Source organism: Triticum aestivum, chromosome 1A (genome assembly GCF_018294505.1).
Source record: "Triticum aestivum cultivar Chinese Spring chromosome 1A, IWGSC CS RefSeq v2.1, whole genome shotgun sequence".
Classification (NCBI taxonomy): domain Eukaryota; kingdom Viridiplantae; phylum Streptophyta; class Magnoliopsida; order Poales; family Poaceae; genus Triticum; species Triticum aestivum.
In genome coordinates, this window is record NC_057794.1 from 51,904,344 (window position 1) to 51,920,632 (window position 16,289).

Sequence of the window (16,289 nt, forward strand, 5' to 3'; positions counted from 1 at the left end):
ATAGGGGTAGGGTGTGCGTGTGTGCGTTCATAGAGATGAGTGTATGTGCGTGTATATGAGCGCTTGTGTTTGTACTGATGCTAAAAAAAAAAAGATGTACATATACTTGCGCGCCTCCCGGCCGGAGTGTCCCGCATCCGCATCCGCCGCCGCCGCTCACCCTCCTCCTCCTCCTTCTCTACCTAGCCGACGTCCGGCTTGCGCCTCCGCAGCTCCTCCTCTTCATCACGCTGATGTCCAGCATCCACCTCCGCCATTGCTCCACTATGCCCATGTCCCGCGTCTGCCTCCGCCGCCGCCTCTCCTCCTTCTCCAACTGCACCTCGCCGCCCTCACCAACCTGGTCTCCCCACGCCGCCTTTGCCGCGGCCACGGAGCGCGTCCGCGCCGGAACGCTCAGCCCGCAAGACGCACACCACCTGTTCGACGAATTGTTTCGGCAGGCCACTCCGGTTCCCGAGCGCTCCCTTGATGGATTCCTTGCCGCCCTCGGCCGTGCCACGCCCTCTGAGGCCTGCAGAGACGGCCCCTCCTCGCCCTCACCCTCTTCAACCGTGTCTGCCGAGAAGAAGCCGGCATGCGGGTTGCGCCGCCAACCATCTTCACCTACGGCATCCTCATGAACTGCTGCTGCCGTATGGGTCGTCCGGACCTAGGGCTCGCCTACTTTGGGCGCATCCTCAGGGCGGGCCTGAAGGCAAACCAGATCGCCGCCAACACCGTCATCAAGTGCCTCTGCTGCGCAAAACATACCGACGAGGCTGTCAATATGCTGCTTCATAGGATGTCCGACCTCGGCTGTGTACCTGATGCCTTCTCATACAACACAGTTCTGAAGAGCTTGTGTGAAGACGGCAGGAGCTTGCAGGCGCTCGACCTACTGCTCCAGATGGCGTCGAAGGAAGGAGGTGCCTGCTCCCCCGACATGGTGGCATATAGCACGGTCATCCACGGCTTCTTGAAGGAAGGCAAAGTAGACAAGGCATGCAATCTATTCGATGAAATGATGCGGCAAGGGGTTGTGCCTGATGTGGTGACGTATAGCTCGATTATCGATGCATTGTGCAAAGCTGGAGCAATGTACAAGGCAGAGTTGTTCCTTCGGCAGATGGTTGATGATGGTGTTCGACCGGATGAGGTGACATATACTAGCATGATCCATGGATATTCCACTTTGGGCCGGTGGAAACAGGTGCGTAAAATGTTCAGAGAAATGACAAGCCGTGGTCTTATACCAGATACTGTCACTTGGAACTCGTTCATGGACTCCCTCTGCAAGCATGGAAGAACCAAAGAAGCTGCAGAAGTTTTCTTTTCCATGGCTGGAAAGGGCAGCAAGCCTAATATTGTCTCCTACACTATTCTTCTTCATGGGTATGCCAATGAAGGAAGCTTTGCTGATATGATGAGTCTCTTCAATTCAATGAAAGGCGGCGGCATTGTAGCCAACTGCAAAGTTTTCAACATATTAATTGGTGCATATGCTAAACGAGGGCTGATAGATGAAGCTATGCTCATACTTACTGAAATGCGGGGACAAGGACTGAGTCCGGATGTAGTCACCTATTCAACTCTAATATCTGCACATTGAAGAATGGGTAAGCTGACTGATGCCATGGATAAGTTCAGTCAGATGGTTGTTGGTACGGGAGTACAGCCGGACACAGTTGTTTATCACTCCCTAGTTCAGTTCTTATGTACACATGGTGATTTGGTGAAAGCGAAGGAGTTGATTTCTGAAATGATGAATAAAAGTATTGCTCGTCCAAACACTGCACTCTTTAGTTCAATAATGGACAGTCTATGCAATGAAGGAAGGGTTATAGATGCACACCATATCTTTGACTTGGTTATAGACATAGGTGAGAAACCTGATATCAGTATGTTTAGTACGCTGATTGACGGATATTGCTTAGTCGGCGAGATGGACAAAGCATGTGGAGTACTTGATGCCATGGTATCAGCTGGCATTGAGCCTAATGTCATTACGTATAGCACACTTGTCAGTAGATATTGTAAACGTGGAAGGATCGATGATGGGTTGATTCTGTTCAGACAAATGTTGCATAAGAAAGTTAAACCTACAACTGTTACATATGAAACCACACTGAATGGATTATTTCGTGCTGGGAGAACTGCTGATGCGAAGAAAATCTTCGATGAGATGATCGAAAGTGGAATAATGGCGAGCATTTCTACATATAATATAATTCTTGGAGGACTTTGTAGAAATAATTGCGCAGATGAAGCGGTCGTCCTATTCCAGAAATTACGTGCAATGAATGTGAAGTTCAATATCACAACACTCAATACCATCATTAATGCATTGTACAAGGTTGAAAGAAGAGAAGAAGCTAATGATTTGTTTGCTGCATTACCAGTCAGCGGGTTGGTGCCTAATGCTTCCACTTACGGAGTGATGGTACAAAATCTTCTAAAAGAAGGAGCAGTGGAGGAAGCTGACAGTATGTTCTCATCAATGGAGAAGAGTGGTTGTGCTCCTAGCTCTCGTCTTGTAAATGATGTCATCAGAACTTTATTGGAAAAGGGGGAGATAGTCAAGGCCGGAAAATATATGTCTAAAGTTGATGGGAAGAGCATCTCACTTGAAGCTTCAACTAGTTCGTTGTTGTTGTCTCTCTTTTCAGGGAATGGGAAATATCGGGAACAACTACAATTGCTCCCTGCAAAGTACCAATTTTTCGATGGAATCAGTTGATGCGCTGGACTTGGCAGATAAGCCTTGTCATGGTTCACATCTCCCTCTCAACGATGTAGACAAGTCTCTTCTGTGTGCCTGCCAATATTGAGCTGGGTGACGGTGCCACCGTGGTGTTCTTGTCGGTGCTTAGCTGTTGGGTGTGCATCCTATGGTCATTGTCCCTGATCTGCAGGCCACCTCCACAATGGCGGTCTGGTCCATGACGCATTTGCTAATGGTGAAAAGATTACTAATATTTGGGAGCATATGCACATCACGGCGGATTTCATCCCTGAGTTAATAGAGGTGAATTAACAGTGTTTGCATTTTTGGACATGTATGACCATTGACAGCTCAATGCTGTCTCTTTCTAAACTACAGTCTACAGTAACAAATTACCTCAGGACCTCAAAGCTATCTTATAAAAAATTAAAATTATCATTTTATCAGTTGATTTTTTATTTATTGTTAAACAATATGTGTGTGACTTATTCGAACATGGAATGAATGCCTAATCTTGGGTTCAGTTCCTTCTGTTTTTTAAGCTTGAATTACTAAATATCTCAATCCAAAAGTTCATGGGTGCAACGCATTGGAATTTGTTCTATCATACTTAAACATCTGTTTGTAAGTGCTTCATGTTACTTCGCATTTCCAGGGATGTATCTCACCACAATCTTTCAGGGTCAGTACCTGATTTTCTGAATCCAATGCCATCACGTACATTTATGTTGTGACAATCCTGACCTGACTTCGTTTTCCCAAACTGTGCAGCACGAAACCTTTAAATCTTTTATTTCTTCATCTGTCAAGTTGATTCCTCAAGAAAACATCAGTTGATGAATCAGGGCTGGTTGCTGAAGCTAAGGTTTGCACCCTTTTTTACAACATCATGGATGCTTTGATGGAGGCAATGGATAGCATTAAATGACTAGTTTTGGGGGGAATTTGTCGTATCGATACGGTGTGCCAACCGACATGGGTTGCACCCAATTATATCTTTAAGGTCTTACAAAATTGTATCATGCATTCTCAATTTTTGTTTAGGAATAATTGCCAAGTTTGGTCCTACTTATCTACTGCAAGATTTTTATGTTTACTGACTTAATTTGTTTAATTGTGCCTGACCATCTCTTTATGACCAGAACATTCAGAGAGAAACCATGGGAGCACATCTTAAATCGTAAGAATAAGATACTCAAAATACAAGGTAGCAGCTTCATGAAATTCCATATTTGCTCCTGAGCTCAAATTCGATTTCCATCATCCATTCATTGCATTTTACAAGTTGACTGACTATTTCCGAGCCCAGGCTGCATTCACGTACCATTGGGCGCATTTTAGAAGACAATCAAACAAGTATAGTGCGTTTTTCTGAGAGTATCATCTGTTCGTCTGAGAGCAAGGCTGGTGTTCTTGGCATCTATTTCTCCTGTTTTTTTTGTTTCATTTGAGTTTTAGCGCCCTTGGCCCCATCCTTTTTATATGCTGATAAATTGCGGTGGCTTAATCCAGTGTCTCCATTTGGCAGCATATATCCGTGTTTGACAACCCTGCGGAGAGAATCCTTTGCAGTTGCCATCCTTATTTTTTACCTTTCTTTCCCAATAACTAGTATAAAAAACTTTTTGTGGGAACAATAACTAGCATTGTTTGGTTTATTGCAGCATTGATCAATTATAACAATGAAAGATCATATCTACATGCAAATTTTGAGGGTACACGAGCCTCTTTGCCGACCCCTCAAATGTACTGTAGCAAATATCTCTGCATCATGTGTTTTACGCTTTGCTCCACAGGTGACTATCCGGCCAATGGTGCTTGGAACTTGGACGAACCGGAAGAAGAGCAAATTTGCCAAGGGATATGCATGAGAATCGGCGATGCCATCTGGACGATCAAGTCCTTTCGGTCGCTCTAAAATGGAGCCCGTGCTTGGGGCTCAAGGATTCAGCGAGACGATGGGGTCTGCCAAGGGGGAGCCGACGTCTACTCTCGGCCAGCGGCAAGCTGACTCTCAACAGTGCCATCTTCACTTTGCTGCCCCCGGCCTCACTTCTGCCTATTTAAAGTTGAGCATAATTCCTCGTCTGCTCAGCTCATTTTGACCGGTGGCCTGGCCTGACCAAGCACTGCACAAGGCGCCCCGACTGACACTCGGCGAAGCTCTGGAGAAGGACAAATTGGATGAGGTTCGAGCCTCACCTGTCAGTTTGAAGGAACGCTGCGTACCGACGACAAGAGCTCGATTCGGTCGGTGAAGGCCGGTCCTCGAACAGAACAGATATGTTGGCGTGGTTGGGTGAAACTGCTTGGCCAAAGATAATTTGGCGATGTCCAACACGCCCCCTGTGCAGCCTCTGTGGCCGGGATGAGCCAACTCGACCGGATATTCAAGCCCCCCTTGATACATCTATCTATCTAGCTGGCCGTTTATACCGGTACCCAGCACCGTGTTGTCTTTCTTGTTTTGAACAAAGTTTTAGCTTGCTGTTTATACTGGTATCCAGCGCCAGGTCTTCTTGATGAATGAAATACATCACTACCCTGTTGTTTCGTCAAAAATTAATGAACTCCGTGTCAGTTTATCACACAACGTACTCCCTCCGTTCTGAATTACTTGTCGTAGGTATGGATGTATCTAGATGTATTTTAGTTTTAGATACATCCATTTCTGCGACGAGTAATTTGAAACGGAGGGAGTAAGTGCGGAATTTATTTACGTATAGAACAAGCCGAGGAAGGAGATGAAGAAAAAGAATGCAGAACGTAGGACTCCGGCGCAGTGTAAGTACTCCGGTGCGCGTTTTCTGTCACCGCAAACGTGCTTTCACATCCCAGAGAAGCCGATCCGCCATCACTCGGGTCTCGGGGCAGTGAAAAAGAAAAAGGGAAATTCTTCAAAGTTCAAAAGTATATGTGGTTAGCGGCGCCACATTTGTCATTAGAGCAAATCATCGCATCCGCTGCTTTAAGCTGATTGGCCGCCGGCATCCTGATGAGCTTATCCTGCCCAAAGAGAATACACAAATCATCAAAGAGAAAGAAAGGTGGTGAGCAAAGGATGAAAAGTGGATGCATTATGCACTTTCCATTTGCCACTGATCCGGGCAACAAGACGACTGGCTAGGACCCTCCTTCCATCTTTTCTACCTGCATGCAAAGTGATAATGGTTGTGTCGTATATTATGGCTATAAAGCAAAGCAGGCCTGCTTCGTGCACTCTGATGTAAGGAGGAGAAGAAGAAAGGAAGGGCCATGGTCGTCCAGAAAGCCGGAATCCGGATGCCCGGACCTATCTCCTGTGTTTATGTGTTTTTGCTTCATGATTAAGCATCCGGGCAGCGGCCATAATTCCGATGCTTTTGGGCAATGGAGAATCGATGCCAAACATGGAAATCTGTGGGAGGTTTTATTCTTATTCCAGCAAATAAGAAAACAGACAGATATATGCTTCTCTCAAATATATAGGACTATATCCTTGTTTATTGGTATTATAAGGCATGATGCTCTTCAATTCTTATCCTGTGGACTGGCTGAGCTTTGATGAATGTGAAAAAAATGAAAATGGCAGTGCTTCCTACCATTTTACTGTAAAATGGTATTTTTTGCAAGAAAGAAAGAAATAGACTGCTAAGGCGGAAAACACGGCGACGGGTTGAAATCAAACACGTAGCGCGAAAAAAGCGAAAGCTTGAACCGAAACAAATTAAACAAATAAAGGCGAAAACCACCACGGCATTATTAAAGAACGGCCTCCACAAAGGCAAAGCCAAAGCCAAAGCCAGCATTAGAATACCCACAAGTACGCCGCATTGCAGGGACACACACATACACGCACAGTCACCAGGATGCAAAAGTAGTTCCTCCAAGGCAACAAGAAAGGCAAGGCTTGCTTTGCACCAGGCCGCTCCAGGACACACTACCACCATCCCAATCAGTAGAAGAGAGAGTGAGAGTGAGTGAGACAAGCCAAATCAAATTAAGGGCAACAACAAGAGCCAAGAACACCGTAGCTAGCTATCCATATCATATAAACCAAACCAAAGGCCAACAGCAGCAGTGCACATAAGAACAGAGCAGGAGCAGGAGAAGGAGCAGGAAGAACCTGAGCAGGAGCAAGATGAACGGCATGTACTACCCTCAGCGTTTCAGCAACATGATGATCGGCTACCTCAACCTGGCCACGCTCCTGGCCTCCATCCCGGTCATCGGGGCGGGGCTCTGGCTGGCCAAGGGCTCGACGACGACGTGCTCCTCCATGCTGCAGACGCCGCTGCTCATCATCGGCTTCATCGTGCTCCTCATCTCCCTCGCGGGCTTCGTGGGCGCCTGCTTCCACGTCGCATGGGCGCTGTGGCTCTACCTCTTCGCCGTGATACTCCTCATCGGCATGCTGCTCGGGCTCACCATGTTCGGGTTCGCCGTCACGGCGGGGGGCGGCGGCACGCAGGTGCAGGGCAGGCCGTACAGGGAGTACCACATCTCGGACTACTCCTCGTGGCTCCAGAAGCATATGCAGGACATCAAGTACTGGAAGCCCGCGCTGGCCTGCGTCGTCGGGTCCAAGGCATGCCCCAAGATCGCCAACTGGACTCCCATGGATTACCTCCAGCATGATCTCACGCCAATACAGGTTTGCAGTTCAGCCACCGGTCCATTTTCTTCCATGTTTGCTCCTCTTGCTATTTGTCACCACTGCTTTCAGCACTTGTAGTTGTAGTACCACAGAATTGATGATCTGAACTATAGCCAGCACAAACATAACAGATTGTCAAAGAAATGGTAACATAAAAAATAGCTAAACAATTTATTGATCCAGTTCACCAGTTGCATCTATGTAAATTTAAATATCTCAAGCACAGGTTTATGTTCATTGTCTATTTGGACAAAAACATCAAATTTATTGACCACCAAGATTCAAAACCCAGTAAAGAGTGTGACCCCAGGACAAAGTTTGAACCCATTTTCAGATAAACTAAACAAACTAGGTCTACTAAATCTCTAGCCCAGAGCATCTTCAGTGCTCCTGCACCTCTGCTACTTTAGTACAAGTTGTAGTTCTAACTAATAGCTTTGCTGCTAAAATTACTAATGGAACTATGCGCTATCATGCAGTCTGGGTGCTGCAAGCCACCAACATCATGCACATACAGCGGGGGGATGCCGGTCGGAGCGCAGGACGAGGACTGCTACCAGTGGAACAATGCCCCAAACATCCTGTGCTACCAGTGTAACTCGTGCAAGGCCGGCGTGATGGAGCAGGTGCGCCAGGACTGGCACAAGATCTCCGTGCTAAACGTCATCGTGCTCGTCTTCCTCATCTGCATCTGCGCCTGCGGGTGCTGCGCCTTCAGAAACGCCCGCCGCTCCGTCTCCGAGTACCCATACGGGGTAAACCGCATGTCCAAGATCAATCCACGCTGGGACTACTACTGGTACTTTCAGCCAAAAATAAAAAACAAAATAAAATTGTCACACCATTTCTGTTTGATTGCTGCTTTTCACTGGCATTTGTTTTCTCTTCAGATGTTTGGTTTCAGCCCCCAAAATGCATTTCCACAGTCTCATGATTAAAGCAAAAAAATGGATTAGTTTATTTCTGAATAGTGCTTATTCAGCAGAAGGGGGGGGGGGGGGGGGGTTCCTTCTATTCTGTTTTCACAACTGCATAATCATGCTTACCTGCCTCTTCATTAAAAAATCTTTGCACACATAAAAAAAGTAATGATGACACTGGCAATATAACGCAATTTCAGTTTGTGGCCATCTATTTGCTGTGACTTTTCTAACACCGCTTTATGTTTTTTCCTACAGGTGGCGATGGTTCCGCGATAGGAGGGAACAAACGTACTAGGCTAGCTATTGGAACTCAACTCATGTATAATATTTTCTTGATGGTAAATGGCCGAGGGGTTGGGTCAGTTCTTCATAGCACTCTGGTAGTGGCCAATAATTAATCTTCTGTAGATAATCAGTATGAGGAAAGTACAAGATGGTGAAGTGGAAAGCATGTGTAGTTTATCCAGTATTGGTAGAAGAATGCTTTGCATTTTGTAGCATATTTAGTTAGAGAATTCAGAAGAGAAGAGACTTCATGTCTATGGTGGGAAATCCAGTCAGCTATATATATGACCATATCAGCACATGTACTGTTGGTGTGACTTCTATTTGCCATGTTTTGGTCATGCCCACCTTCTGATATGATATCAGTAGACCCATAGACTGCAGCTAAATCTAAGACAGGCTCTCCATCTTTAACACTCGTGGCATGGACCGTCTTATTTTGAATTGATTTGAAAGCACTTTAGATAGTGGATACAGCTCAGCGATATTTCAGAAAGAACTAAGTTCTAACTCAAGGGAAAATATAATAATGAGATGACAAACAAATGAGAAAAATCAAACAATTTTATTATCACAAAAAGTGCAGTGATCATCTACAATCAGTATTGGTTACAACAGCATATATTCCCATTAACCTTTCTCCACTATGGTAGCCAAAGTGTATTACATTTCTTTTAGTACATATCTAGTTGGTGAGTTTGAAAGAGAAGTGATGTCATGTCTATGGAGTAAAATCCACAGAGAGTCAGCTATATGACTATATCAGCACATGTACTGTTGGTCTGACTTCTATAGTTGTCATGTTTTGGCCTGTCTACCTTGTGATATGATTACCCCTAAACTGAGGCTCTAAACCTAAGACAGGCTCTCCAACTTCAGAACCCATGGACCATGGTATTTTTGACGTGGTTGTCTGGTAAGGAAACACTTTACAGCTCAGCAATAGTTCAGAAGGCGCTTCTAGTTCAAGGCAGAATAATGTAACGATAAGACAAACAACTGATAAGAACTAAATAACAGTATCACAAGCAATGTGCAGTGACCATGTATGATTAGCATTGGTCAGAATAGAATATATTCTCATCGACCTTTTTCACAGAAAACTTGATGCCCGATAGACGGCCCAGCAACTTCCCCGATAAGAATAATACTAGACGGAATCTCAAAAGGTGCCAAGTGATTACTGGATTGCAGGTGTTCTGAGGTTTGGGACAATCTGTCTCTAGGAAGCAAAGCATCTAGCGTCCCGTGTCAGCTATGACTGTCTAACAAGATGCTGATTCAATGCAAATTCTAGAACATAACACAAGCAACTACAACAACAAAGACAGCTTGAAATGGACTCACCTTGCAACTCATGTAGCTCCAGAACAGGTAATCTGAGTACCCCCCCCCCCCCCCCCCAAAAAAAAAAATTCTGCCAAGGATTCATGGACTCTCGTCATATGGGAAGTATAATAGCAGCAGTTGTTTCTGCAAGGAGCATTCCTGCAGCAGAGGAGGTTAAACCCTGCAACGGACAGGGATCATTGTGCATCCACTGCAATTTGCATGCTTGAACCACAATTGCCAGGCAACTAAATCTGGAGAAATGGGGTCAGAGTGCTCAGGACAGGGGGCATGGGCCATCAGGAAGAGCAGGGCTGGAGTAGATGTCCGATAAAAGATCATGGCAGACTGGAAGCAATGAAAGAACAACCTGCATCTAATTTATAGATGCTTCTCTAGAACTGTGACTGTGACTTTTATCCACTATTCTGCAACATAACAACATAAACTGCTCCTCCAAGACATCAGAACTGATGGGGTGGAATGCAAAGGGAGGCAAGGAACATGAGCAGTAGATCAATAACAATCACTTGTAGTTCCAATACTGACTCCGTACAAACTTCTCTGCCATAAATGTGACAGAAGGTTGCACTCATTTGTCATTTCTGATTACCAGCACACAACTAAGATCATTTGGTTTATTCTAAATACAACACAGAATCAATATTTCATTACATTTAAGACAAATTTGAGAACATCATATCAAAACAAAATCTGCCATTTTGGGATGGCTGTTGAGAGGAGGGGTACAGCCAAAGTTTCACCGAGAAGGGTTGTGGCATTGTTGGCAACTGTAGCACAGAAAAAAAGAGACGAAACGGAGCAGCAGAAACGAGTTAGACGCCTTGCCGTTTCCAGAGGAGCTCCTCAAGCCATTGCAGCTTTCTTTTCTGCCTCTATCTGCTTTAGCTCTGCCAACCTTTCCACCCATGCCCGGTCTCTTGCCACTGCAGCCATCTTTCTTTCTGTCCGTTCTGCCTCCTTCCTCTTCACAGCAACAGAATACTGTGCTTTGCGCTTCCTCTTCTCAGCCTGCCGAACCAAGATGAATGAATGTAAGAAATAATTATAGATATAAAATTCAGGTGTGGGTAATTATTAGACATATGGACAGAGCATAAGTGAACAGCATAACAAAAGTTTGGTATAGAACTACATTATAACAAGACAAGTTTTTGAATCTATATGAAGCACGAAAGTAAGCTGCATGATAGTAAGTATTGACGCACTTCAAACTTATAGCTTCAAGCCCATGAGAAGAACATAAAAAGGAAAAAAGCAAGAAAGAATAAAGAACAGTGGGTTAGAAAAAATGTAGGTGTTTGTATTAGCACAATACTTTTAAAATGCGCACTCGACTACTCGTCTAAACTATGATTAGCTAGTTCCAATTCTAACATGATATTTAGCACTGCTCAGTAGCATGAAAAAATTACTTCTATTCTCAGGATTTCAACCCCCCCCCCCCTGTTAAAACTACCTATGTTCTCAGGATTTCATCAGTCTGTTAAAACTACCTACGTTCTCAGGATTTCATCAGTCTCTCATTTTTTCCACTACAGAGACACATACAGATTTTGATAACCTTGCATACAACCATCACACAATTAAAACAAGCATTGCAGGGAACTGAACAAATGCAGACCATGATGAAGTCCTTGCGCTGCTTGATCCGCTTCTTCTCCTTCCTCCCCTGCACGCTGCCCTTATTCGGCTGGCTCGAAGGGATAGGCTCCCCCGGCGTGCACCTCACCCAGTAGTGCGGACCTGCCAACCAATAACAGCAGCATCAGCAGTATTAACCAGACTGAAACTGCAAGCGCGGCGCAGGCAGTTCGAATGAATCGCATAAATCGGCACAGCAGCGACGCACAATTAAAATGATGATGATCCAAAACGAATTGTGCAGATCGTCGCTATCTTTAGACTACTAAGGAACGCGGAACGGCAGAGATCACCCGTACCTTTGGGTCGCAGGCTGGCCCTCTTGCGCCGGGACACGAACCCCGGGCGCCGCTTGGGGAACCTGGTCTCCGTGAGCCCTCTGAAGAGGCTGGCCCCCATTTCCGGCACCCGCGCGACGGCGGTGGCGGTGGCGACCGCGGCGGAGAACGGCCGGAACCCGATCGGATCCAGGAGCCGGAGAGGGCGGGAAGGGAGCGGAGGAGGACCTGGTGCGCGCCGGGAAAGAGGCGCCGCCGGCGAGTAGAGCGGCGGGAGGGCTCGCCGGAGGGCTCGGAGGAACGCCATCGTGGAGAAGGTTCTAGAAGGTTGCTGCGGGGCGTCGGGCTAGGGTTTTAGCTGAGGGGGAAGGCGAGCTGCGCGGCGTGCGCTGTCCAGCGCTGAGAGAGCCCAGCTGGTGTAGCATAGTTGAAGGCGCCCTTCGGGAATTACGTAATTAGGAGGAGATTGTCTAAAAGTAAAAGGCGTAATCAGAGGGGGTCTACGTAGTATTCAACGGAAAGACAACATGGCACAAAACGACCAGCAAAAAAAAAAAACGCCAAAAATCATATCGGCCGTATTTCTGTCGATCGTAAGCCACCCGCCGGAGATTTAAAAAGGTAAGAAAAAGGGAGACCGCAATCGCTCTCATCGTGCCAATCTTTTAAAGACAACCTATTCACTCAAGGTGCCCCTCACAGTCTTGATGGATTATCATTGGTTCGGAGGGTTGGAGAAATCGGGCTAGCCATAGAACAACTCGAAATAGAAGGTCAATCGAGCTGAACAGTGCAACGGGCACATCTAAACTAAACAATATGCAGGCTCCAGACAGCAAAGCACCAAAGTCACTGATTAAGGATACCCCTTGCAAAAGTCCCTCTTACATTCTCTGCTGGGAACAAGTGACGTACTGCGTGCATGCCAATTGTCGTAACCTCGAAGCTTTTCCTTTTTTCATAGATTTATTTTTTCAAAAAAATTATCTCTTGAACTGTGTGTCCAAATCACGAGCCGTTGAATTTCGCGCATCGAGACTTTAAATCTAGATCCCATGGTAATAGGTTTCGATGAAGTTTTTTTTACAAAAAAAAAGGAATCAAAAAAGTCAGAAACCGAAATAAAAACAAAAAATAAAAAGACAAAAAGGGGGGAAACCAAAACTGAAAAAAAAACAAAACCTAGAAGCAGAGTTGTGCTTTTTCAATCTTTTGGAAACACAACCGCACTTTTCGCTTTTCAGAAAGTGTATCTGTGCATCTCATAGAAGCACAAGTTGTGTTTTTTCCTTTTTCGAGAAGCACAATTGTGCTCAGTGTGGAAGCATAGGTTATGCTTTTCTCATTTTTTAGGAAGCGTACTTCTGTTTTTTCTTCTCAGGAAGCACAGTTGTGCCTCGCAAGAACAACTATGTTTTTCCTTTTAGCTTACCATTTTTTTCCAACAACAACATAGAAAAACCAAGCATAATTCAAAACCCCCCAAAATGTGTGCAGAAAAGAGAAAAAGTCATGCTCCTGTAGGGTGCGCCCAGCGCACGACACATGCTGGCGGCTGGGAGCTTGTGTCCACTTTGAGGAAACAACTATTAAGGGTATCGCTTCGGGGGAACCCAACAGACACTTTTGGTGGGCTAGGAGTCAAAACCCAAAAAAATGTGTGCAGAAAAGAGAAAAAGGCATGCTCCTACAAGGTGCACCCAGCGTGCGGCACATGGCGGCGGCTGGAAACTTGCACGTCGCTTTGAGGGAGCAACTAATTAAGGCACTCCTAGCCCACCAAAAGTGTTCGCTGGGTTCCCCCGAAGTGGCACCCCTTAATTAGTTGCTCCCACAAAGTGGCGCACAAGTGACATATAATACCAAGCGCTCATGGCCATGACCCAGTAGAAAGAGGGGGGGAGGCTGGCTTGAACGATATGTGTTACCTGTGTCGGTCTTTTCCGACATTATAAATCCTTTTACTCTAGAAGCACTCGCCTGCCGAGAAGCCCTAGCCCTTGCACTTGAATTATCTTTGGATCAAGTTTTTAATGCATTTGATTGCAAACTAGTTGTTTCGGAGATAACGAATGGAACCGATGGAAGATATGACACGGTTATTAGAGAAGTCATTACTCGGGCAAGAGAATTCACTAGCTGCTAGTTTATATTTGAAGGTCGAGCCATGAACTATGAAGCTCACAACTTAGCCAAATTTTTGTCTTCTTTAGATGCGGGTTGCCACATGTGGATGGGCATACCTCATGGCCCTTTTGTGATTTCTATAAACCTTACAATTGAGTAACAAAGTTTAGTTTACCTCTCAAAAAATTTGTGTAGGTCTTTGGATCATGTTGTCTGAGCCCTTAAATTGGACAACACACATTGTGCTCACTACATATATACAACTAAATAATCAATCATAGGAGTAGTTTCACAAATAAGGACATAAAGAATGGGCACAAATGAATCTCACTTATTCCCCACATCTCTCACGCCTATGTGGAATTATTTACGCGTGATAGGGGAATAACCAATAAACATGCACGTACATTAAACGGGGAGGAATCATATCGATAATATCGCAAAGTATCACAATAGTATGAATGATCATCGATCTCAATCTCTGAATAACCAGCTAAATGGCCTCTGATCGTCCTCTCCTTTTCACAAAAGTTATTTGGATAGATAAGGGGAGCGATGATGGCTTGTACAATCGCTTGTACGTCATGCTCATACAAGATGTTGTCTTCTTCTCTGGTGCGCCAAATGACAGTTTACTTAAAAGGGAAGTTGCTCCAAATTGCTTCAATGACAAGGGTATTGGCTGACTTCCTTGGAAAAGTGTTTGGTCATACACATCAAGTAGGAAAATAAGGTCTATTTGTTCTTCATAGATTATCATTAAAAAGGGTGAGAACCATAAAAACCCTTCGAACAACCAAATAAATACTCATGTGAAAGTGTCAAAATATTGAGCCATCTCCCGCAAGGTGGAGCTCACCCTAGACGACGCCTGCAGCGTGCACACGCTCTTCCCGGTTGACGCCAGTTTTAGCTCCGGTAGGGTTGCATCCTGGCGCTCGTTGATCACACTAGGTTGACCAGCTCGCTTGGCGAGGCGGTTGGAGGTGCCATCGTGGATGAGCTCGACCAACCCGGGAAATCAATGGTGAGGACAAGGGTGGCTCGGCCGGTGGCACCGACGCCGACGGAAGCTGGGACCCTGAACATGGCCCTTGCCCGCGCTAGGAGCAACAACGCCGTGAAGGAGGAGGATGTGACTATAGGCACCGTCACGATGAAATTCCGTCTAGTCCAAAACGCAGGATTCCGACGTCAGCGAGGGTCACTGGAGGTGTGGGGTGATGGGAGGTTTCATTTTCTCGATCACCTAGGTGGCAAATGGCCGGCAGTGCGGGTTCCAACGACTGCGGTGCGGTCGGGTAAGAGTCGAACGGCTCGCTTATTTTTACTAAGAAGGCATGCTGCTCGCTAAATTTTGTCTAAACGATTGTGTTTTAGGAGTAAAAACTTATAATTTTCGAAAGTATATTTTAGTGATCTGCTAGCATAGTACTCCCTCCCTCCGTCTCAAAATAAGTGTCTCAACTTTATTTGAGAAATGTAGTATTTCAAAAAAAATCCTATGATCACGCAAGATCTATCTAGAAGATGCATAGCAACAAGAGGGGAGAGTGTGTCTACGTATCCTCGTAGACCGAAAACGGAAGCGTTTAAGTAACGCGGTTGATGTAGTCGAACGTCTTCGCGATCCAACTAATCAAGTATCGAACGCACGACACGTCCGCGATCTGCACACGTTTAGCTCGGTGACGTCCCTCGAACTCTAGATCCAGCTGAGGTCGAGGGAGAGTTTTGCCAGCACAACGGCGTGGTGACGGTGATGATGAAGTTACCGACGCAGGGCTTCGCCTAAGCACTACGACAATATGATCGAGGTGTGTTTCTGTGGAGAGGGCACCTCACATGGCTAAAACAATTATCAACTTGTGTGTCTATGGGGTGCCCCCCTCCCCCGTATATAAAGGAGCGGAGGAAGGGGCCGGCCGGCCTCCTATGGCGCGCCCCAAGGGGTGAATCCTACTCCTACTAGGAGTAGGTTCCCCCCTTTCCTAGTCCAACTAGGAGGGGGAAGGAAGGGAAGAGGAAGAGAAAGGAAAGGGGGGCCCTCCCAATTCGGATTGGGCCTGGGGCGGGCATGCCCCACCTCTTGGCCGCCTCCTCTTCTCTTCCACTAAAGCCCATGTAGGCCCATTAAGCCCCCGGGGGGTTCTGGTAACCCCCCGGTACTCCAAAAAATGCCCGAACTAATCCGGAACCTTTCCGATGTCCAAACATAGCCTTCCAATATATCAATCTTCATGTCTCGGCCATTTTGAGACTCCTCGTCATGTTCGTGATCACATCTGGGACTCCAAACAACCTTCGGTACATCAAATCACATAAACTCGTAATACCAATCG

At 45.9% G+C, this 16,289-nt stretch overlaps 2 protein-coding genes and 1 pseudogene across 3 annotated transcripts; 2 read left to right on the plus strand and 1 right to left on the minus strand.

Annotated features, from left to right (window-relative positions):
- Nucleotides 1-115: 115 nt before the first annotated feature.
- On the plus strand, nt 116-5,254 carry LOC123189342 (protein Rf1, mitochondrial-like; annotated as a pseudogene).
- A 1,222-nt stretch (nt 5,255-6,476) lies between these two features.
- Nucleotides 6,477-8,922, plus strand: LOC123189351 (tetraspanin-6). 2 transcript variants are annotated; one of them, XM_044601749.1, is made up of 3 exons: nt 6,477-7,337; nt 7,820-8,139; nt 8,519-8,922. In XM_044601749.1, exons 1-3 carry the CDS (start codon nt 6,825-6,827, stop codon nt 8,556-8,558), a joined length of 873 nt encoding a protein of 290 aa, XP_044457684.1. In that variant the 5' UTR covers nt 6,477-6,824; the 3' UTR covers nt 8,559-8,922. The 2 variants fall into 2 exon arrangements, with proteins under 2 accessions (XP_044457684.1, XP_044457691.1); XM_044601756.1 differs by having other exon boundaries at nt 6,492-7,337; nt 7,820-8,095.
- Nucleotides 8,923-10,389: 1,467 nt separating this feature from the next.
- LOC123189366 (uncharacterized) lies at nt 10,390-12,227 on the minus strand. Its single transcript, XM_044601765.1, has 3 exons — nt 11,842-12,227; nt 11,523-11,644; nt 10,390-10,909 (listed from the first exon to the last, which is right to left on the minus strand). The coding sequence occupies exons 1-3, from the start codon at nt 12,125-12,127 to the stop codon at nt 10,745-10,747; spliced, it is 573 nt and encodes a 190-aa protein (XP_044457700.1). The 5' UTR covers nt 12,128-12,227; the 3' UTR covers nt 10,390-10,744.
- Nucleotides 12,228-16,289: the final 4,062 nt, after the last annotated feature.

What these genes read in the sequence shown, in the direction of transcription:
- LOC123189366 (XM_044601765.1), bottom strand. Translation starts at nt 12,127, where the DNA reads ATGGCGTTCCTCCGAGCCCTCCGGCGAGCCCTCCCGCCGCTCTACTCG. An exon ending in GGCCAGCCTGCGACCCAAAG is followed by an intron (nt 11,645 to 11,841) that starts GTACGGGTGATC and finishes ATTGGTTGGCAG; the next exon opens with GTCCGCACTACTGGGTGAGG. An exon ending in AGCGCAAGGACTTCATCATG is followed by an intron (nt 10,910 to 11,522) that starts GTCTGCATTTGT and finishes TTGGTTCGGCAG; the next exon opens with GCTGAGAAGAGGAAGCGCAA.
- LOC123189351 (XM_044601749.1), top strand. Translation starts at nt 6,825, where the DNA reads ATGAACGGCATGTACTACCCTCAGCGTTTCAGCAACATGATGATCGGC. An exon ending in ATGATCTCACGCCAATACAG is followed by an intron (nt 7,338 to 7,819) that starts GTTTGCAGTTCA and finishes GCTATCATGCAG; the next exon opens with TCTGGGTGCTGCAAGCCACC. An exon ending in CCACGCTGGGACTACTACTG is followed by an intron (nt 8,140 to 8,518) that starts GTACTTTCAGCC and finishes TTTTTCCTACAG; the next exon opens with GTGGCGATGGTTCCGCGATA.